The sequence below is a fragment of the Nothoprocta perdicaria genome, unplaced genomic scaffold (assembly GCF_003342845.1).
Source record: "Nothoprocta perdicaria isolate Ctin4 unplaced genomic scaffold, notPer1 scaffold_30, whole genome shotgun sequence".
Lineage (NCBI taxonomy): Eukaryota > Metazoa > Chordata > Aves > Tinamiformes > Tinamidae > Nothoprocta > Nothoprocta perdicaria.
In genome coordinates this window covers 5140519-5162579 of record NW_020455533.1, presented here as the reverse complement: position 1 = coordinate 5162579, position 22061 = coordinate 5140519, and the positions used below count along the sequence as shown (strand labels likewise).

Genomic DNA, 22061 nt, shown 5'->3' with positions numbered 1-22061 from the left:
TCCTTGAGTTTTGATTTATTAGGATAGCTGTTTTTTCTATTTTCCCTCATGAGATCTGCAAATGGCTTTGAGTTGCAAACCAGAACGAGACAGAGCTTGGGGGGAAGTTAAATTCTCTTTTCTATGAAATGTGAACTGGTTTGCTGAGTCAAACTGAGCAGCATCGATCACTGTCATCACACCCATCAATTTTCAATCAGGAAGAGACACACGCACACATTTTAATTAGAGGTGGTTAATTAATGGCTGCATCGTGGAATGGTGAGAATGCGCTGCATGGGACGTGGGCCCTGCTCCTGGAGAGCTCTGAGGTTGCATCTCAGCCTCTCTTGGCCACACTGAGGTTCTTCCACACATCTCTTGCCATGTGTTGGTGCCACRAGGAAATCTCTGCTGATGGCTGGGAGTTTTGGAAGCCCTGCTCTGGTTAACCTCATGGACTATCTGCTTTTCCAAGAGCTTCAGGTGCTTCAGTCCTTGTCCATGTGCTGCCAGGCTCCCCAGCAGGTTCGCTCACTCTTGCTTCTTCATTCCCTTTAACTCCCTGTAATTTTAGGAAGTGGATAAAAACATTTTGCTCCCTACATGAGAGGGACTGTCCTTAGTTCTGTATCTGTCACCTTACTTATTTCTTCTGTATCTGTCRCCTTACTTATTTATTCATATTCCTTTCATTGGCTTTTACTTGGGTTCCCTCTTCACCCATTAGATTTTTATCCAAGAGAATCCTCTAGTTGTTTCTACCATATTTTAATTATTATTATGCCGGAAATCGCCTTAATTACAGATGCGAGGATGTGATCTTAACCTGTGTGTTTTGCTCATTTGTAGATGATGAAGTAGAAAATATGTTAAACTGTCCCCGCAGATTGAATATCAAAGGCCACATAATGYGTCAAAATAGTAATAGCTTTATTTGTGGATATAAAGTTGAAAAACCTTAGAAATTTCCAGGGTGGATTGAGCCACATTTTAGAAGTGTCATTAATTTAATAAAATAGTATGCTTGATTTCCCCTCCCCAATAGACTATTTCTGAAGAGGGCTCTCACCAGATTAGAAAGACAGATACCTTTTGGCTGGTGGCATCGGGCAGGGCTGTCACAGCACTTTCATAGGAGCCTCTGCGATGTAACCCAGACTGTTGTGGAGTTGCTGCTACAAGGATTTTACAAAAAAAAAAAGCAAAAGATAAATTGTAAACAGAGGAACGTATGAACAAATGCCCAAGAGACGGAAACCTTCTTTCGAACTGAAGCGTTCACAGCAGAAGAGTATTGTACCAATTAGCAAGCTCTTAATTAAATAGCTTGTTTGATTTGCATCCAAATTATAATTTGGATGTTMTGTCAGCTTTGATACCTTTTCATTAGCTGTTCCTTTTGAGAAAAAAAAAGAAATCTATTTTTCACTCAATGTTTCGGAGGTCTGTGGCATCAGAAGGTGGAGAGGTCAATCATTTTTGTATCCATTTAAAGTCCATTATTGGGAGGCCACTACAACCTATCAAGCAACTCTCTTATTTTTCCAGTCAGTGATTCGGGAATCTATAGCTCCGTGCAGATAAATGGGATTTCATGGGCTTGTAACCTTCTTGCTTTATTGAAAAGCAGCATATTAACTGCTCCACTGACCAGCTGTCCATTAAAAACACAGGATATTTTTAGAAAATTGTTTGCCAATCAAATCTGACCAACATCTGCAGAGAGCTTTTCAGTTTGTTTGTTTTATACGCGAATGCTGCAGCTGCTTTCCCAYCTCCATTTAAACATTCCTGTTTACAGGAATATTTACCTGCTCTCTATGCCTCGCTTGGGGTATTGTGAGCGGCACGGCGTGTTAGCTGGAATTGCAAACCCGAGGTTTAACAAGTCCATTAGGTGCCAGGCCTCGCTAGCCCGTGGGACCCCCTGCTTTAGTGAAATTAGCCCTTGAAATTTGGTGCCACTCGTAGTTCTTCCAGCCCAGCTTCATCAGCAGTGAGTGCCCCAACAGCCACTTCCGAGGAGCCTGCAAGTCAGACCAATAAATGCACCCTTTTCTTGTCAATATTAACCCTATTTGTGTCCTCCTTCAGTGAAATAGGTCGATATGTCTGCTGTCAGATGCTGCGCGTGCAATTTCAGGAGAGGCTCGTGAGTGCCCAGGATTATATCCTTCTGTTTTGCTGGGTGATTCCCAGTGACTGCTGCTCTTACATCCAAGTTGCCAAGTGATCAGAACCTCACCATGTCTTTCTGAGCTGTGGAARCTAGCAAATAAACATTGCACAGGCAGAATTCCTATGATTAAATGCTTTCACCTCTTTCTTTTGTTTGGCTTTTCATTTTTTAATGAATATTTTATAGAGATTACTTTTTTATGAGGCAAAATTGTRAGGCCTGCTTCATCTTCTTTGCTCGTGCAATAGCAACATTGCCCCCTTATTTTACCCCATTGGATCAGAAAACATTCTGGAATCTAGAGCAAACTCCCCAGTTTTAGCCTAACCGTATTTTGTGTGTATTTGGCAGCGTGGGRGAAAGTTAACCTGCTTTGGTTAACAACAAGATGCTGAGGGAAGTGGTGTYGGCCAGAATTCTCTGCCTTTTTTCACTCTTGTTGACTCATTTCCTCCTCTCTAATGCAGGGCATTGATTTCTGTCCTGGACAGAATGTCTCTGGAGTGACAACACACACCAAGGAGGAGCACACCACTCTGCCGCTGCTTTTCCACTTGGGAAGAGACCCTGGAGAAAAGTATCCATTAAGGTGAGTCCGTGGATAATGAGGAGGTGAAAACTCTCATCACTGTCAGTGTTTCTGCTTCCAAAGGGCCCGAGGAGACAGGCAGCAGGGTAGAGGAGCTGCACGCCTGTGTCTGGCTTCAACCTCCAGGCTTGATCAAACCGATTTTTATCATTCTTTGCCAGCAGATGTTGTTGCTCTCCTGATTTCACTTTCCTAATTGCCTTTTTTTATGGCTTTCAACTGTTGCTGTGTAGGGACAAGATAGGCTGTTTGGGGCGATTAGGGGCAGTGCAATGAAGTAGCATTTACAAGATTTGCATTTCATTGCGTCTGTTCATCGCCACACCTCTGCTGATGCCGCAGTGATACTTATTTACAAAGCCAGTAAATAGCTTTAAAAAGCATTTTTTCCTCTGTGCTACACTGGAATCTGCAGGAGGCAGAGGTGGCACCTTCCCAGTTCCCTAGCACCCACTAAAGGAGCTTCTGCAGAGAGTCTTTAGCAAGAGGACTGTGTGCTCAAACCCTTCCCTCCTTGGACCGTCCCGCTGTCTGAATCCATTTGCCTGTAAGTCTGCTATTGTCGTCTTTATCTCCAGCACACACCGTGCCCTGGGAGATTTCTGCAAGGATTTACATAGTCATCAGGCAGCACAATCCACATATTAACTTAACACCTCCAAAAGGGCTCCCAGGGTGTCCCCCTTACTCCTCCCCATTTGCTTCTCCTGCCTGTGTTTTGTTCCTTGGCAGAACTAGATACAGGTGGGGACCTGCAGCCTCCTCCCTCGCTGGTGACTCTGACTCACAGAATGTGACAGTAAATAAAAGGGAAACTAGCACTTCTGTGACCACCTGCACAGAAATGGTTTTGTGCAGTGGCATTAACAGAGGAGAGATGTTTTCTGAGCTGACAGGCCTGCAATTACTCAACTCTTTTAAATAATTGAGTGGCTACAGTCACTCCATTACTTTCAAAAGAACTGAGCATGTAGTGTCCACTAAGTGTTTGCACTAGAGAGAGAAAGGGAGGAAAAATATTTTCCCTACTCTCGCCCTTAACAGATGAGCATCAGAGAGGTATGTTAGGCAGTGTATAAAGCTCTTTGGAAGCCTGACACATTAGCTCTCCTCTTACATTGCATTTTTGCACTAATGAATAAAGCAAATCTGCCACTCCTGTATTTTAAATTCAACTCACTGAAGCTACRCTGCTAAACTGGGATTCCAGATGAGGCTCTGTCCTGTCCAGTTTAACAGCTATTTTATTTTAGAAAGATGAGGGGGTGGAAATGACCTCTCTCCAAAAATCAAACAGTTTGTTATTGTTAAATGCARTTTGCACACTGTATTTCCTCTGAATTTGAGGAAGAGGAGACCTTTTACAAGAGATACTTGCAGGACACCTGCTTCCCTGTTATTTAGACATTCCTTACAGCCACCATGGCTTGAGTATTGAAATGAATTCCAGCGGTCCCTCTGCAATCATTTCTCATATATTTTCATTGATTTTTTGGACACTCACAAGCTGTTGCCTGGATTGAATTTTACGGAAAGATTATGACACGATTATGGAAAGCTGTGATGATGTTTAATATGCAGACCCCACAAGAAAGCCCCTTTTCAGCAAATGAGCTGAAAATTCAGCTTCAGCAGCACGATGCGTCGCTATCGTCTCTTCTCTGGTCGCAATGGAAAACTCACGGGAAGTGGGTCTCCCATATCCAATGTGGTAATTAAATTATCCTCATTTGTGGGGCTGTTACTGTTGTGTGTTTTTATGCAGCTTAATTATCTCCCCTTGGCAGGGAGCCTGTTGGGAGTCCCTGCGCTAATGTCCCTCGGAAGGGAACCCAGCTCTCTCCTCCGAGCGCGTCCGTCTGTGTTCGTGTCCCTCGTGCTCCAGCCCAATGCTTGTGTGTGTCGGCCACGTCCTCTGCCCGTCCTCACACAGCCCCAGAGGAGCAGCGGGTGGCTCTTTCACCAGCTTGGCCCCTCTGGAGCATTTKTACGTTGCTAAAGGCTTCAGAAAAAAAAAACCACATTGCACTCCAGGCTTCTCAGTACATTTCCCTTTATTTCATTTAAGTTTGAAAATTTAAAGCCCTAACTCCCAGCTTCCACCAAGGGACACGGCCGCCGTTCCCACCGTTGCCTTGGAAGGTGAGTGCAGATATTTCTCTGCTGCTTGGGGATTTGCCTGGCAATCCAACAGCCTCGCTGGCTTTGCACTTTGATGGCTGGAATTCTTAGCCATGTGTGCTAAGAATTTGGCCCATGCCAAATGTGTGTTAGGAATCCTTGTTTGGATGAGGGAGGACATGAACGTGCTTACAGGAACTGGTAAGACAAACCTGGCATCTGGTTAGGTGCTTGTGATAAGAAACTCAGCAGTACAAAGGTGTGCATGGCAAATATATTTCAAAGTGTCAAGTGCAGTTACCAGTAAATAATCTTTCTTTAGGTTGCCAAAAATGGTAACTCTGTTTTTATATAAGTGAGAGTAACCTTGTTATTTAATCCCTGTGTAGGAAGAAGTAATTCTTTTGTGTCCTTTGTCATCCAGGGCATTGGCTAGATCTGCGTAGGCTGCAGAATAGCCCTCAATGGCTCTCAAATTTTAAATATAAATAAGATAGTTTGCTAAGCACCACACAAAAGCAGAAGCATTTCTCTAAATAGAAGCAGTATTTTGTTTTCTCCCTAGATACAATTACTAGGGGTTCTCTGCTTCATTTCAAGACACTTGAGCTGTGGACTGACTTTGTTACCAAATATATCAGAAGCAGAACTAAAGGATCTGATAAATCTTTATCTTTATTAAGTTCTGTTACACTCTGAGTGTTGTGTTTCCCCTGAGTACCACATAGGGAACTTGCTTCTCCATGAAGAYGAATTTGTCAAATTCAGTAAAATTATCTGTTAGTAACATCTTCACAACCAGTTGCTGAAAATAGTTCAGTTTTGTCGCCTGAATCGGAAATTACAGTTTTACCAAAATGACTCCTAATGGTTAGGAAGAACACGAGTAATAATGTAAAGGAAAAGTTGGGACAACTTCAAATACACTTAACAAAATGCCCAATATAAACGTCAGCAGAAAGAGTGTTTTGAGTCAGGCTCCAAAGAGGCAGAAAGGATGCATGGTAGGAGCCTCTTCAGTTCTGCCAGGTTAAGCTGAAGGTGCAAAGCCTGATCACAAGTAAGTACAACGTGCTGATGCTTTGTCTGCACTCCAGCCTAGCCGTGACTTCTGCTTTGAGGGATTAACCCCTGTTCGAAACTGAGGTTAGTAAATTTTGAGCGTCGAAATAGCAGTGTCGGACTTAAGGCAATAGAGTCAACTCTTACATGGGAAAAAAAAATGGAAGTGATAAAACTTAGTTGGGGAACATGATTTTAGAGCACATTAATTAACAAGAGAGTGCACAAGTGCCTATTTTGAGCAGATGGAAAATCTTGGAAATCACTGGAGAAGTAATTGCATTAGTTATGGAATCAAGAGAAAAGAGAAGAAGCTCCTGAAGGGAAGCTAAAGGGCAAAGGATCTGACAGAAATGTTGTCGGCCTTACCTTACCCATCAGGTCAGAAACTTCTCTGCTGAGAAAAGAAAGAAGGTGCAAAACTGGAAAAAAAACTGTGTATAACAAAGAGTCTTGCCCAGGGCAGATGCTGACTCCTCATCTTCAAACCTGGGGATATGGCAGCGGTTGCCCTGCAGGGCAGAATTAGCTGGTGCTACCGGAGAGCTGCTATTGAGGAAAACTTGAGAACTGGGCAAAATCTTGCAGAAAAAGCCACATGATGCCGGGAGGAGGCTGCTGTCCAGCAAGCCAAGCAGGGATGGGGCACAGAAGAGTGGCAGGACATGTGCCAGGCTGTCCCACACATGGCTTGTCAATGAGGAGCTCTAAAGGATGGTTGCTCACCTAGGGACTAGGACAGGAGGTAAAACGGTCTAAATGAGGAGCTGGGCATCACGTGCCCGCTCCAGGATCAGGCCTTGGCGTTGGGGCAAGTCCTCTGCACCGTTAGCTTGTTAACTTGTGTTTAAACATGACAGAGCAACAGCCTGCAGGCGTTTTGCTGAGTAAGTGTCTAGACGGGAATGATGCTGTATAATGAGTGGGGAAAAAAAAAGAAAAAAACATGAAAGGATTTCCAAAACATGAGCTTGAAACTGATGACAGCTCCTACCTGACAGGTCCGGGCCACCACCATAGCCTAAGAGCAGTGTGAGCAGCCGTTAGGCAACTTCTGATGCCGCTGAAAACAGTAGCTAGAGAACCAGGAGGATGGATGTTATTTCTTGCAGCCTGCGTGTGCAGACACTGAGGTGTTATGTAGCCACTGTGCTACACACCTGGTTCCTTTTGGAGCCCTTGGTATGTTGGAATAAAATTTGAGTGGCAGGTGAGAGTCCCAAAGCTGGGGCATTACAACATCCATGAGAATAGGTGACCGGGTAGAGAAGATCAAGGTTGTTGCTGGAAGGAGGGCTGTAGGTGCTCTTGGAGACCCCACAAAGGTGAGGGACCTCAGGAATAGCCCAAGCCAGAGAGAGTAAATGGCCAAATGTTCCATGCACCAAATGCTCCACTGGAGCATTTACATTCCAGGCCYGCTGGACTAGAGAGGTGAGGTTTAGTATGGGCCGCCCTGCGTTCTTCCCTTTGATTCCTTTCTTATTTTCCCAGGAGCCTTTCCAGGAATAACAGATTGCCGTATTTCAGAAGTGGAGCTCTAAACCTTTTGTTTGCATCATGTATTGTGTAGACTTTAAATTGCAGGTAAAGTTGATAATAGAAAATAGGAGCAGAGAAAGACTGAATAATAGGACTAGATCAAGACTGGATACTACAGTGCTGAGCAGCCTCAAAGCTCTGATAACAGATAAAATYAAATTATCTGAATCTGGGTGTAAGTATTTCACAATTTAAAATAATGTGTTTTAATTAAATTAATTCCAGTGGAGAAGGAAGTTGAAGATACAAATCATTAGCCAAGTTTATGTTCTTTCCCTGGCTTCATGTGAGCCTGGTAAAACACGCCATAAATCTGAAAGCTGCTGTTAAGAGCCTGCTGTCAGATTTGCACGAAGCACACTATATAATAACCATTTGGTTACATTTCTCTCGATAATGTCACAATCCTGTTGCTCTTAGGAGAGAGATACTGTGCTGTGCCTATATATGAATCATCAGGGAGAGGTATAAATGAATACATCAAGACCTAGATTTAAAAAAAAAATGCTGAAAATGCTTTTTAATTTCCTCAGGTCCTGGTGTCTTTGATGCAGTATTTGTTATGATAAAGAATTACCCTCTCTTCCTTCCAGCTCGGAGTGTTTCGGACCTGGAGGTGAAAGCCTGGCGACTGCAAGATGAAAAGGATGCTCTAGTATTGAAGGCAGCCCCGTTAGATGAACCCTCCTTCTTCCAAACCTTCCTTGCAGTGCAGGCCACGGTGGGGTTAATAGCAGAGCAGGTTACGCCGGGAGCTCTTTGGAGAGGGAGGAGATGAGAACAGATTGCCAAGGCACAATTACGCTAAATGAACTAAGCGCAGGCCACACCTGTGCCTGGGACCTGGCGCTTGCAATCCAGCCCTGATTGGCTCTCCAGGGGCTTCCCGGAGGTAAAGTGTCAATTAGCGTAATGACCCTGGACTTTGTCCACTCCGCTCGTTGGGGCTGAGCGTGGAATAATTTCCTCTACGCTGGGGGATCCCTTTTAGCAAGCTCCTCACAACACCACCTGCTCACCCTTGCTCTCGCTCGCTCCTCCTTGCCCCGCTATTCCCAGCTCTGCTTGGGCAGGACTGCTGAACCAGAATACGAAATGCAGCGTGCCCTGGAGGCGCCGAGCCTGGATCTTCATTCACACAATAATGCCTAAACACCTGTATAGATAACATGACCTTTTTTCTTTTTTTTTTTCTTTTTTTTTTTTTTTTTTTTTGTAATAGAGACTATAGCACATCCCGCCCTTGCAGCTCAAATCAGGCATTCCCACTCAAGAAAATGATGGGATTCCTTATTTTAAAATAAGAGAGGTTCCCAGAGCCATTAACAACTCAGACTGTTTACTGTGAACTAATTATCCTCATCTTGCATACAGATTAAAGGCACTCTTGTGTTGCAGATTTTGCCTCAAAATGCTAAGACTGGAGGCATTCTTAACCTGGTCTATGCGGTCAGTAAATATTATATTTACAAAACGCTGCGTGGATGTCAGGTCTTGGTACACGTTGTGCAGCCTGCAGACATTGCAGTCCCCTCTTACGCAGGAAAATTGCTCTCTGTGTAGATGAGGAAGATAATTTGGGTGTTTAATTGAGGCTTTTGAAGACAGTCTGTGATGGCGACGGTGTTGAGTGATTCCTTGCAGCATTTGGGGTCCCGCCATTGCCATGTACTTAAACGTGAGGAAGACAGCTGCAATCGGATATTTTTTAAGCTAGTGTCAACAGGTTTAGCCTGCTTAAGAGCATGTTAAGCCCTACTGAGACAGGGTTTATAGGTTAGCTGTATGACTTGGAGCATAATCTATGTATGTTCTTTAGCTTTAGYCAGCTTTGTACTTAGGCGAGAAGTGCGAGTCTTTTATACGTGCCAAGCTGTTTCTATCACGCTTTGGGGAAGTCATTCGGCCTATGCTAAATGCTGAAAYAACCTAAGAACATAGAAGCTGCAGGGGAGAGCAGTTCAGAACACCAGGACCTGAGGTTAGGCCAAGATTTCCTGTCGCTGCTGAGCTGGCTGGAAACGCAGGGAGTACCCGAGCGGGAGAAGCAAAGTGCAGCGATGACTGAAACAACTCCAGCCCGCTTGGTTTTACAGCAGCAGTCCTGTGCCTTAGGTTGCTAATGAGCAATGATGCCGTGGATAAGTGCAGCAGTTAAGATTAGAGCCAAAAGGGCTTTTTTTCTCTCTTTTTTTTTCACTGCAAGAGGACTGGCATATTTGGAGCAAAAAGCAGCAGTCATGACAACATACTGTTTATCTTCCATCCAGACCACAGCTGTGTTTTCCACTGGTCTGTCCAGATTATAGCTAATTTGGAAGACAGTACGAGGAGCCATTTCAGTGGATGAAATTGGGCTCTCTCTTAAGCACTTAAATATTTGCAAAGATGCTGTGGAGCTTAATTAGTTTGTGGCAGCGTTTTATCTTAGGAGTCCACTTCCAAAAGAAGTTCTTAAATGCTGGAGAGATGGTACAAATATGTGACAGAAATAAACACATTAGATGGTTACAAAAGCAGCAGCAGCAGCAGGTATTAAATGATTAGATAACTGAAATCTGTTGGACTTTAACAATTGGTTAAAATATGTATTAATTCATATTAATCTTTAATATGAGGGCCTTAATCAAGTGTGATTAGTTTGGAAGGCGCTTTCAAATCTCAGAACAATAGGTACATTAGAAATCCGCAGCACGGCAATACACGTTTGCTAACCTGCATTTTATCTCCGTTTGCATCGCTGGAGTATCTAGGCTTTAAAATGTTCTCATTTCGACTCCCTTGTTTCATTTTGTCTCGGTGGAGGAGGATCCAGCCGAGATGYCCGGTGTGGTGCAAACCCCTCTGTGCCTCTCCCGTGTTTTTAGCTATATTCCTGGTGGGTGTTTCCTCTGCAGCCCTTTCCCTCCATGTGCAGTGCTAGCAGTCCTCTCTATGTCAACATAGGTTAGCTTGAAGTCCCGCCAGCCTCATCTAAAAATCTCCTTTTATTTTTGTAAGCGTGCCGCCTCGCTGGCAGCCCTGCGYGTTTGCAGTGTGACCAGAGGGCTTCCAGATAAAATCCTGCTGAATCGAAAGGCCGTTATGCCAGTGCGAGGCTGCCTGAACCATGGAGCCAAGAGATTGCTGCCTTTGGTGTCCTCATCAAGGCTCTGAGTCATCCACGTCCCTGGCAGCTTGCAAACTTCTGCCTGGCCCTGCATTTTCAGCCCTTGCAAGGAGGCAGGCGCGTGCATGGAGAGTGGAGGTATGGAGAGAGCTGCAACTTTGGGAGCACCACAAGCACGATCCTTCAGGATGGGCTGGACAGGCAGCCCTGGAGAAAGCCTCTCCTGCAGGATGCAGCTCGCTGGGTGTGAGAGCGGCAGATTACTTTGCTGGAGCTTGTCGTTTCACGTTCCCATCCGGTCCTCTATCAGCAGAGCTCAGGCCCATCCCCGCAATCAGCTTCTCTCTGGACGCCTGCCGAGATGCGATATTTATAGGGTTTACTGGAAACTGTTGGCACGTTCCTGGGCTTCAAAATGGGATTGTTTTTCAAAGAAGGAAATTAGCTGGAGTGYGGGGCTGGTGGCCAGCTTGGCCTGTAAGCAGAGGGAGCCTGAGGTCAGCACCGAGCTGCATTGTCTCTCTTTTATCTTCAGAAGCAATTTGCCACTCTCTTGTTTTTTAAGTGACTCTTGATGTGATGAACAAAATGAGATCATTGAGTAATAAGCCTCCATTTTCAAAATACTTCAAGTATTAATGAAGTACACCATGAAGCACTTAAACAAGTACCTCCTGGAGTAACACTTTGGATAAAAATCTGGTTGTTTAGCAAACTTTGCATGCGGGCTTGAGCATGGCAGATGGGTCCCAGCTTGGAACAATAAAGCTGTAATGGAAGAATGTAAATGGGGCAGAACCACGGGGTGGTGTTGCGAAATGGAGGTATTCTGGTCTTGGACAAGCCACTTCTATTCTTCTTCTCCGTCTTCCTGTTTGCATAATACTGGTTCGTCTTGGTGACGGTGAWGCTTTATTAGCCAGCGCTTGTAAATCAAATCATCTGGAATGCTGAGATGGAGGGAGCTCTTCAAAAAACGAGTATTGTCGTTACCTTCCTTTCCCTACAATAAATGCCGCTGCGTAAATGCCATGTGCGTTGCTGGAAAGCGCTCGGAAGAGCAGAGGCTGGAAGCAGAGGGAGCTAGCTGACCTCTAATGCCACACGTTAGCAGGATCTCCTCAGCAAGCTTGTTTATTTGCTTAATGCCTGTGGCAAGGTGTTTGTCCTGCATTCTAGGAAGCCTCCCTAGACAGTCCTTTAAAGCACAGCSGGACTTCAGGACGAGAACATTTAGATCCTGGTCTATTTAGATCCTCCTTGGGAARTGCCACAAGCCAACTGGGAAGTGAGGCGCTTGGGAGCAGCGGGACAAGCAGCTTTGGGAGCTGAAGTCCCCCGGAGAGGGTCTGCTGGGTGCCCCTGTGCTGGGGGTGCCAGCCTGGCTGCTATCTTCCCATAGGATCCATAGGGCACTCAGCAATTACCCGTGTTTACAGGTGCTTTCCCTTCGTTATTGCCCTCTGAAATGGCATAGTGCTGTGGACACCTATGCTGTGTGTCAAGCCAGATACCTTCTGGGAGTCCCTCTAGTAACTCTGCAATTTTTTTCTCCTTCTAGTTTTGCCAGTGCTGAGTATCAAGGAGTTATGGAGCGAATATCTAACGTCGTCCGGCAGCACCAAGTGACCATGGTGCCAGGAGAGCCACAGCTTAACGTATGCGACAAGGCCGTCATGGTAAGGAGTTAAAACGTAAATAAACAGGAGAACCCTTGGCTTAAAATGTATTTGTAAAGGCTAAGAATCTCACCTAATGTTGGAAGGGGCTGGAGGAGAGCTGCACGATAGGCCTTTTGAAGGGCTATCTGGCTCGTGCGCTGAAGAGCCAGCTGTTTGTTATCTGTGGAATGCAGTAGCACAGGAGGGCTAGTACAAAGTGAGGCGAATTAGGTCTGGAAAGTCTACCAACACACTGTGATAAACCCTGCGACTTCCTCCCTTGGAGATAACCGTCCTATCTGCAGCTCTGCGTCCTTCTCCTCCTTTCTAAGCCCCCTCTGCAAATCTCAAAAAGCCCTCTGCATTTTGAGTGGTGGGACTGGCACAGCGGCTCGTGTCTCTTCAGTGATGGGTGTGAATACCCTCAGTCCTACACTTGGTCTCCCCAAATCCACCCAAGCCTGTCTTTTCCAAAACTTTTACGACTTGGATCAAGCYGTACTTGTTTTCCAGTTCTGCCTTGTTTTTCAGTCTGGATTTCCTCTGAAACATTCTTTGCTTTATATAGAACGTGGGCAAGAAACAGCATGGTTTGAGGGGGTGAGATGCAGGATGACAAGAGTTTCTGTCTCTAGGCATCTAGAATATAAAGGCATGTGCCTGTGAAGGCTGGCACAAAAGAACAACAGCCAAGTCTTCCTGAGGCTGAAATACTCCTCTGAAGCAGAAGACAAATACCTGCTGCTTAGGAGCTATTTGCAACCAGGCAGAGAAGTGCAAAATGTGGAATAGTCTCTCCTCAGAGAGGAGGCAAAGACCTTTCTTAGCTTTGTCACATCTTTCTTATTTTTGGATGTTAAGTAGGAAAAAGATTTGAAGGGCCATTGTTTCTATGTTGTTTTCCTACATTATTCAGCTTTTCCCTTAAGAAACAGTTCTGTGCTCCTCTGGGACCGTATGGGTTCAGGCACTCTCCCCAGCGCCTGGTCGCTGCCAGAGCCTGGAAAGATGTTTCTTCTCTCCAAAACTGGTTCCTGAAGTGTGGCCATGTCCTCTTATTCCACAGCTCCCCTGGTGCAGTSTGTTTAGGTGCTGGGAAAGCCTCTGCTCTCCGTGTTGTCAGCACCCTGTGTCTTTAGGCTGTTTAATGGAAGAAGTGTGGAGGCCCCATGCTTCATAGCCCCCTCTTTGGGCAAGAGTCAGATGTTTCCCTGAGGATGTCCTGTTGCTTATCTCAATTAGGAAGTTCTGGCTTTTCTCACACCAGTCTCTGGGCTCTGCCTGTGGTCATGTCCTGCGCTTGGCCAAGTTCAAGCGTGTTTGCTGATCTAGAATCAGAGGCAGTGAATGACTGTGCTTGAACCAGGTCTCGCCAGGTTATTCAGAAAGAGAAAGCTCTTTACAATGGGCTGGGTTATATTCRTATCCCTGGAGAGGTGTTTAAGTCCCAGAAGAAAGCTTTTTTACATTATGGATTTTATATTCAAAGTGAATTTCTAACTGGCTAACTATATAAAAAACTAAATTCAACAGAGGCAGCAAATTATCACRTGTCACTTGAAACCAGACATGAGGATAACCCAGTCTTGTCTGGGCGGTAGTATTGCTGGGGTTGCCGGGGCCCTGAATCTCTTTGGAGAATGCCGAGGGATCAACATCACTTAGCAATGCTACACTGAACATTTCCTAAATTCTCTTGCCCATTTATTTGATCTGGACATTTAATATTCTTTTGGGAACGGAAGTGAAGAATTGCCCTCCCTTATCCGCGAGCAAAGCAGGTGGATCATTTTGTAGCTGCTCCTGCAGTTTGGGGAGTGATGGAAGAGCAGCAACTTGCAGCCCTCTGAGCAGGGGATGCATTTGCTGGCACGTCTGCAAAGTGTCCTACCAGCAGCGTCGATGAAGCCCCTGCGGAGTAGCCCGTTTTGCTGCATTTTCCTCTTGTGGAAGTGGAGGAGAAGTTGTCTTGTGCGGTGGAGCAGGGCTGGCCTGCGTGTGTTTGACCTGCAGCACACAGGGAGCTCGGAGCTTAAAGCTCGGAGCCAGGAAAGCCGACGTGCACCGGGAGGCTGAAGCAGCTACCATCTAGTATTTTTGCAAAAGAATGAACATTTTCTTTGTTTCTTTGGATCTGTGTTGCCTCCGCAGAATGGTCGAGCATCTGAAATCTCCAGCAGTGGTGGTGCATTTTGAAAACGAGAAGCAGATTTAAAAAAGAGCATTAATTGTTTCTGCATCGTCCGAAGCCCTTCGCGCAGTGTGCAGTGAGGTGCCTTCCGCCCAAATCCCGCTCTGCCTTGTCCCTTGCCTGCGGAGGTAGCTGGAGTGCCACTGCCATCTGTTGTCGGCTGCATGGAATATAGACCTGCCTCGGCATTTTGTTGAGCCTTTCTGCCCCAAAGGAACCCAATTCCAAGCAAATGCAAATGTCGAGAAGAGAGGGGGAAGAAAATAAAGTAAAAGGCAGTAGGTCAGAGCTGAATTGACCTTTAATAGGTGACAGCAGGAATCTGCAGTAGATGGGTAGACACAGAGAGAGGGAGGGCTAGAGAATGAACGTGCTGAGAATTGCAGCTGCGCTCTGGATCCCAGGCAAACGGAGAGGTTTCTCCCAAACTTCGTGGTCTGTGATGAAGAGGGAGAGGGGAAGGGCAGCACAGACGCAGCGGACGGCAGCGTGCACAGCGGGGAATGCTGCCTCCATCCCGGGAGAAGGCAGAATCCGCCCTTGCACAAGGATCTGCAGTCTCTCCTAAAGCCTTTCGGATAGGATTTAGAGCTGGGAAGAGCTGCAAGCAGTTTTGTTTTTCAAACGGGACATTAGAGCCTCTTTGTGAGAATCAAAAGGGGGCAGTTCCAGGTGCAGGGCTTAGCAGGTTTGTCATGTGAATGCTGTGCTTCACTTTTCTGTCTCTCTCTTGCTTGTTTTGAACAGAATTGGTCTCCCCCCGGCTGTGAGAAGCTAGGAAAGTGCCTGAAACCGCCCGAGTCTGAACCTAAGAAGTGCATCTGGCCTCACTGATCTCCAGAGCTACTCRAAAAAAGCCATAACCAACCGGATATATGGTTTACAATGCATGTTTTCTCATGTTGGCACTCCTGTTTACACAGGAAGGGCGGGATGTATGATATCATCACTTGCTCTTCCAAAAGGACCAGTGTTTATATTGGTAGCGCTCAGGGTTTTAGCTTCTCCTCTTCTCTTCTAGTTGTTGCCGTAAATGGTAAGTGTTCAGCAAGGACAATTTCGACTGGAAAAGCTCCGTAGACAACCCCAAGGCTGCCCTTACCTCAGAAATGCAGTGTTTGCACCTTTCCCCTGCTCCTTCCACCCATCCTGCCCTCTCAGATCATCACTCCTTCCAATACCCCGCGCTGACAGCAGGGCAGGTTCAGGGAGCCCAAACCCMGGCGCCCTGCCCAAACTGGCCGTGTTTGCTTTGCATGCAACTTGTTGCTTTAACATTTGATTTCCACCGTGGGACCTTTGGGCACCAGCTTGCCCTTTTTTTTTATTATTTTCTTCCTAATTTTGTGAGTACTGGGTGCAGCCGGATGGCCCCTGGGGGCAAACAAGCGCTGCCTCCGGCGCTCCCAAAGGAAGGCTGGGCTCGAGGGAGGAGAACACCCCGTCCCTTCCGTGTGCAGACACTGACATTCGCGAGGTACGTTGCAAAGCACAGGGAGGACAGTGTCTATGTAGGTGTTGCCTCGCTGCTGGCCTGCGGGATGTTCTCAAGAAGCTCGAGGGCAGTTGCTCATTTTAAGATTTTTCTGCATTTCTGTAGATCTGGGCCCAAATATGGTCCAAGTCACGTTTCAAGCCTCATGATCGGGGCCMGGCCAAGTGGCGGCTCAGAAATGCCCGTTTCCATCAGGCAGTAACTCTTGACCCTGTTTCCAGCGGCTCTCGGAGGAATTCTCCTTGTGCAAACTTGGCGCGCCCGGGCGCAGCGCTTCTCTAAACACACCACCCTGCCRCTGCAGGCCCGTCTCACTCTTCCACGCCAGAGTTTTCATCCCCTTCTGCGTTTTTTTCACGCCTATTACCACTCTTAATTACCATTTCTTGTGCAGAACCTAATGCAGTTAGTGCGGGGCGCCCGGGACGCCACCCTGGGCAGGCAGCGTGGGCACTGCGAGCTCCGTGTCCGCCCCTGCGCTGCTGCGAGCAGTCCCCATGCCCTCCTCCATACCAGGAAACCGCAGGGCTGCCTTCCCAGGCCGAGCGTGGGACTCCAGATGGCTGGAAGGCTCCGCTTCCGTGGCAGCTGCTGYGCGCGCTTTCGTTCGTGCCTCCCTATCAACCCAGAAGCTCCCGTCGCATCCGCTGCCTTGCTGCTCGCTACCTGCAAGCTTYGCCATGGTAATTCCCACCTTGTGCCTGGATAATCCCATAAGATTGGAGTAAATACAGCTCTTGCATTGGCTCTTACTGTCCCCCCTGTCAGAAATCACTGCATCCAGCAGACCCATCCTGGGCTCTGGGTCTCGCTGCTCATCTGCAAACGGGACATGTTCATTGTCCAGGCAGCTCTCAGCTGCCTTGTGCTGTCCSCTCCTGTTCCTCTGGTCTCTCAAGGCATTTCCAGGCCATCCAGGACGTTTCTTCTCATCCTGACACAATGTGCATAGCTCAAGAGATTGAGATCAGCCCATTTTTGAATTGCTGTATGAGAAGGACGGCGGAGGATTTCCAGCAGAAACGAGTGGCGCTGGAAATCAGGGGGAAAATAACCAATAACTTTTTATTTTCTGGTCTGTGGCCCATCTGCTTCAGTCACCTAGAGATGCTCAGAGCCAAGAGCAGATAAAGCTACCGCCAGACGAGGGAGTCTGTCGCTGCAGTTCCCTGGAAGCTGCTGGGGCTGCCACGCAAACACTGCTGCGTGTCCCGTCCCTCCTGCTGCGCCCGGCCATTCCCTTCCACGGCTGTGGAGTGGGAGATCCCGCTTTGCCCCGCGCCCTGTCACTGGCTTAGACAAGACCTGCGCTCTCTGGGCACTCAGGGCTGGCTTACCAAACTCGTCAAAGCCTCTTTTTTTCAAAAAAAGTAGGTTCTCAAAGCGCAGATATTGGACTTAAACTTGCATCCTTGAAAGCTGCCTCTGAGGGAGATCACTTGGTGTTTACTTACCTGCTTCCTGCTCATCTAGCACAAAAGCCTGAAGTTTAGTATGAGGAAGCTGTTGCTTCAAGTTTAATTAATGGAGCTTTCTAGCTAAGAAGAATTTTAATTAAATTTTCACATTTAATTAATACATTCTAAATCAGTGCCTTTTCCAAAGATGTACAAATTTTAAAGTCGCGGGATGAGAAACTAATGCACAAAAATAAACTAATTTATCCAGCACGCAGTACGTGATCTGTTGCATACACCTGGATCATGCCTCGTTTGGGGACAGCCGTGCAGCAATGCCTTCCACATCATGGGCCTGGCTTGGCTTTAAAATAACATATTTGTTTTCCATGGATTAGATTTTAACACGGATCCATTCCCCAGCACGTGTGTGGGCAGCTGCACTCTATAAAGTTATATATCACGTAAAGAGATGCCGAGAGCGTGCCCGGGACAGCTCGGAAATGCAGGTAAGCGTGTTGGGTGGCACTGGGGACGTGCAGCACGGAGCCGCTTTGCGGATGCTCAAGCAGCACGTGCAGGATGCGAGAGCCAGAGCAGAGCTGACGACTGCAGCGCCTGGCTCTGTGACTCCCTTTGTGTTTAAATAGGTCTCCTAAACGCTCAGAGCTTAATATCTTAAGTCGGGAATTTCYTGCTGGATGCAAGCGGGTGTTGCCCACGTTATTTGCTAATATATTATTATGTTAATATTTTCCCAAAGGATATTGAGGCTGACAGCGGGTCTTTGAGCAAAGGAACAGGAGCTAATGCTGCCAAGGAGGAGGCTGGCGGGCTCGGGAGTGTTCCCAGCTGCGGGAAGCTGCTCCGTGCTGGTCATTCCCGCTCCCCRTTGTCCCGCATCCTTCCCGACCGGYGTGGATGGCTCCCAAACCCTCGGGATCCTGCCCAAGGTCAAGCGGCCCAGACGAAGGCACGTTTGGGAAGGCTCCTATTTCCAGACAGGACAACGTCCTGCTGCTAAACTGCTCCCAGCGCCCAAAGGGAGGAATTTGGAAGGTGAGGTGGTGCTGAAATGCAGGATTTGGGGAGAAAAGGCTGCRTTTGGGGCAAAATTGCAGGCAGTCTCCCCGGCATGGCTGGGGGCAAAATCCCAGGGATCTTGCCYTTGTCCCTGGGGAACTGTGCATGCCCATGCACGTCTGCTCCCTTTCTAAGCAATACTCCGCACCCAAATAGCTGTTTTACAGCAAGGAGACTTGCTTTTTAATCTCCTTTAAAAGTTACCTACTTCTTTTTTAAATATCACCTACTTCTGCTTTTCATTTCTGAGTATATTTGATGTGAGTTTTCTCTCTGGTCTCAGCAAGTGATACGGAGCTGCCTCCTGCATTAAGCAGAGCACTTTTCCCAGCAGTTATAAAGCAAGAACCGAAATCTCACGTTAGGTTCTTTATTTGGCGGGGACAGAAACGCTTACTTTAGGAAAARACAGTATTTGCTAGTTTTCTTTGTAGTTCCCTCTTCCATAGTTGATTCGTTGCTCCTCAAAGCCTTGAGCACATTGAGCGCTTTGAAATATATACATGCGCATAAAGAACCCTAAATAAAGATAGGTCCCTCGCCAGGAGAGAGGGGGAAAAAAGGGGGATTTGTCGCACCCGTCGGGCACCGTGGCCATCAGGGCGCAGCTCCCGGCTGCAGGGAAAGGGATGAGGCTCCAGCTGCTGCACGAGCCGCTCTCCAAGGGCACAAAGGTGGCGAATTATTTGGGACTGAAACGTCAGTCGCAAGCCTAGCTTTGCTGGCCAAGGAGCTGCATTCTTGTGCTGTCGAAATAAGATATTGCAGTTTTTCTTTTTTTTTTTTAATGGGTTTAAAGTGCACATCTAAGGCTGCGAGCTGCAGTGCTGTGGCGGGGCGGGGAGCGCACGTTAGTTCTGCTTTCCCCTCGTGGGTGATGTTGAAATGGGGGCATTTTGTTCCACTTGACACTGAAGTTTTCAGGCCCTTGGCGGAACAGAAACTTCCATGCTCAGCAGGGCGCTCCCGCTGGCCACACTGGGCAGACGGGAGCTGCCCGGGCGGCTCGTACACCCCCGGCCCCGCTCCGTTCGCACACAGCCTCGCTCCTGCCCGGATCTGCAGGCTCCCCCGGCGCTGGCTCCRCGAGGAGCACGATCCGGCATCGCCCCTGGAAATCCCTCCTAGGAAAGTTCCCTGCGGATGGAAAGCGCGGCAGGAGCCAGCGCTCTTGTYTGAGAGCTCGCAGGGAAACTCATTTGCTTGGGAAGGTAGAAAGCAGGCCCCGGAGGTGCAATTTGCAGCCCGTGAAGCAGAGGGTTAGCGGGGGCAGGGTTATTCCAGGGCTCCAGGGCATGTCCTGGCGGACCTGCACAGGAGGAACCTCTGTGGCTGCTCGGAGGCTGCCGTGCAGCCCTGGCCGGGGAGGCCGCGTGCCTGATTTGCAGCCGCTTTCTCGCAGCAGCTGCTTGGGAGGATTTTCCAGTGCCAAAGAGATAATCTGCCGGCAGGGAAAATCCGCGTGGCGCTGCTGTGAGCGCCGGCCACGCGGGCTGCCTCCTACGCGCGCGTTCCCAGCGCGCCCCTCGCACCGACCGGCACCTCGGGACATCCATCCCTCCATCCGTCCATCCCTCCCTCCTTCTATCCATCCATGCATCGATGCCACAGGTGCCTCGCCAGGGAGAGCCCCTGGCCAGCTCCACGTGGAGAAGGGAGGGAGCACAGCAAAGCAGCTGGATACCCACGGAGGGCCCTAGAGGCACCAGGTGCGTTTGGAGCAGGTCCAGATCAGGGCTGCTGGTGCGAGAGGGGCCGGGAATGACCCTGCACGGCGACTCCTGCCCCTCGCGAGCAAACTGCTATTTACAGGCGGGAGATGGATGATAAGAGCGGCGCGAGCGCCCTGACCTCGGCAGGGGACCCACCCCAAGCGCTGGGCTGGGCCCAGCCRGTTGCTTGTGCTGCGCTTATCTTCCATGAGGAGTCTAATCTGAGTCAGCAGCTTCAACGACCTAAACACGATCCATGGCTGGAGAGAGAGGAGCAGAGCAGGAGCCCTCGGGAGAGGAGCTGCTCCGGATGGAGGAGGCCTCAGTGTCCCTGCAGAGCGTGGGGGACCTTGCTGAGCTGCCTGGGGCCGGGCCTGGCAGGGAGCTGCTCTGCACCAGGGTGCCAAGCTCGGTGCTGCCGGGACCAGGGTGCTGCRCTCCCTGGTACCGGGACTCCATGCATGGTGGTAGCAGGGCACAGGATGCCCTGTGGATCAGCGTGATGAGGACTCTGTGCACAGAAATACCCTGTTGCGCACTGGGGATGCCTGGGCTCCGTGCACAGCAGGTAACTGGGCTCTGTGCACTCAGGGTCCCGGGGCACCGAATACCAGGGAACCAAGGCACAGTGCACCCTTGGGCTTTGTGCCCCAGGGCACCTAGGCTCCCTGCACACAGGGTACCAAGACACTGTGGATACTGAGCTCCATGCACCGGGAGCACGGAGCACCCAGAGTACCAAGGCTCCATGCACCAGGGACACTATGCAGCAGGGCTCTCTGTGCACCAGGGACCGGGACCATTGAGCTCTCGGAGTACAGAGGCTTTGTGCACTGGGACACCAAGCACCCAGGCTCCATGCACCAGGGACACTCTGCACCGAGGGCATGACACACCGGGGCACTGAGCACCTGTTCATGCAGGTCCATGCACCGGGAGCACCGAGGGTCCGTGTRTCGGGGTCTCCGTGCACCATGCACCCAGGCTCCGTGCACTGGGGGCACTGCGCACCGATGCTCCATGCACTGGAGCACCGTGCACCGGGAGCACCGAGGGTCCATGTACCTGGGCTCTGTGCACTGGGGGCTCCATGCACTGGGAGCACCGAGAGTCCATGTACCGGGGCTCCGTGCACCAGGGGCTCCATGCACTGGGAGCACTGCGCACCCAGGCTCCGTGCACTGGGAGCACCGAGAGTCCTTGTACCTGGTCTCTGTGCACTGGGGGCTCCATATACCGGGAGCAACGTGCACCCAGGCTCCGTGCACCAGAGCACCATGCACCGGGGCTCCGTGCACCAGGGGCTCCATGCACAGGGAGCAACGTGCACTGGGAGCATGGAGGGTCCGTGTACTGGAGCACCATGCACCAGGGGCTCCATGCACCGGGGGCACCGAGGGTCCATGTACCTGGGCTCYRTGCACCGGGAGCTCCGTGCACAGGGGGAAACGTGCACCGGGGCCTAATGTGCCGGAGCACCGAGGCTCCGTGCACCGGGAGCACCGAGGGTCCGTGTACCTGGGCTCCGTGCACCGGGGGCTCCATGCATCGGGAGCACCGTGCACCCAGGCTCCGTGCACCAGAGCACCATGCACCGGGAGCACCGAGGGTCCGTACACCTGGGCTCCGTGCACCGGGAGCACCGTGCACCGGGAGCACCAAGGGTCCGTGCATCTGGGCTCCGTGCACAGGGAGCAATGTGCACCAGGGCCGAATGCAGCGGAGCACCGAGGCTCCGTGTACCTGGACTCTGTGCACCCAGGCTCCGTGCACCGGGAGCACCGCGCACCGGGAGCACTGAGGGTCCGTGTACCTGGGCTCCGTGCACCGGGAGCACCGCGCACCAGGGCCGAATGCAGCGGAGCACCGAGGCTCCGTGCACCGGCAGCACCGAGGGTCCGTGTACCTGGGCTCCGTGCACCGGGAGCACCGCGCACC

The 22061-nt window shown here is 49.3% G+C and overlaps 1 protein-coding gene across 1 annotated transcript in view; it reads left to right on the top strand.

The window, feature by feature from the left end:
- GALNS (galactosamine (N-acetyl)-6-sulfatase) overlaps positions 1-17425 on the top strand; it is a gene marked incomplete at its 5' end in the record, with an annotated part of 42091 nt that extends 24666 nt beyond the window's left edge. The window contains 3 exons of the mRNA XM_026042405.1: positions 2629-2750; positions 12146-12263; positions 15184-17425. Coding sequence (XP_025898190.1) covers positions 2629-2750; positions 12146-12263; positions 15184-15270 — 327 coding nt within the window. The remainder of the gene's footprint in view (positions 1-2628; positions 2751-12145; positions 12264-15183) is intronic.
- Between the last annotated feature and the right edge of the window lie 4636 nt (positions 17426-22061).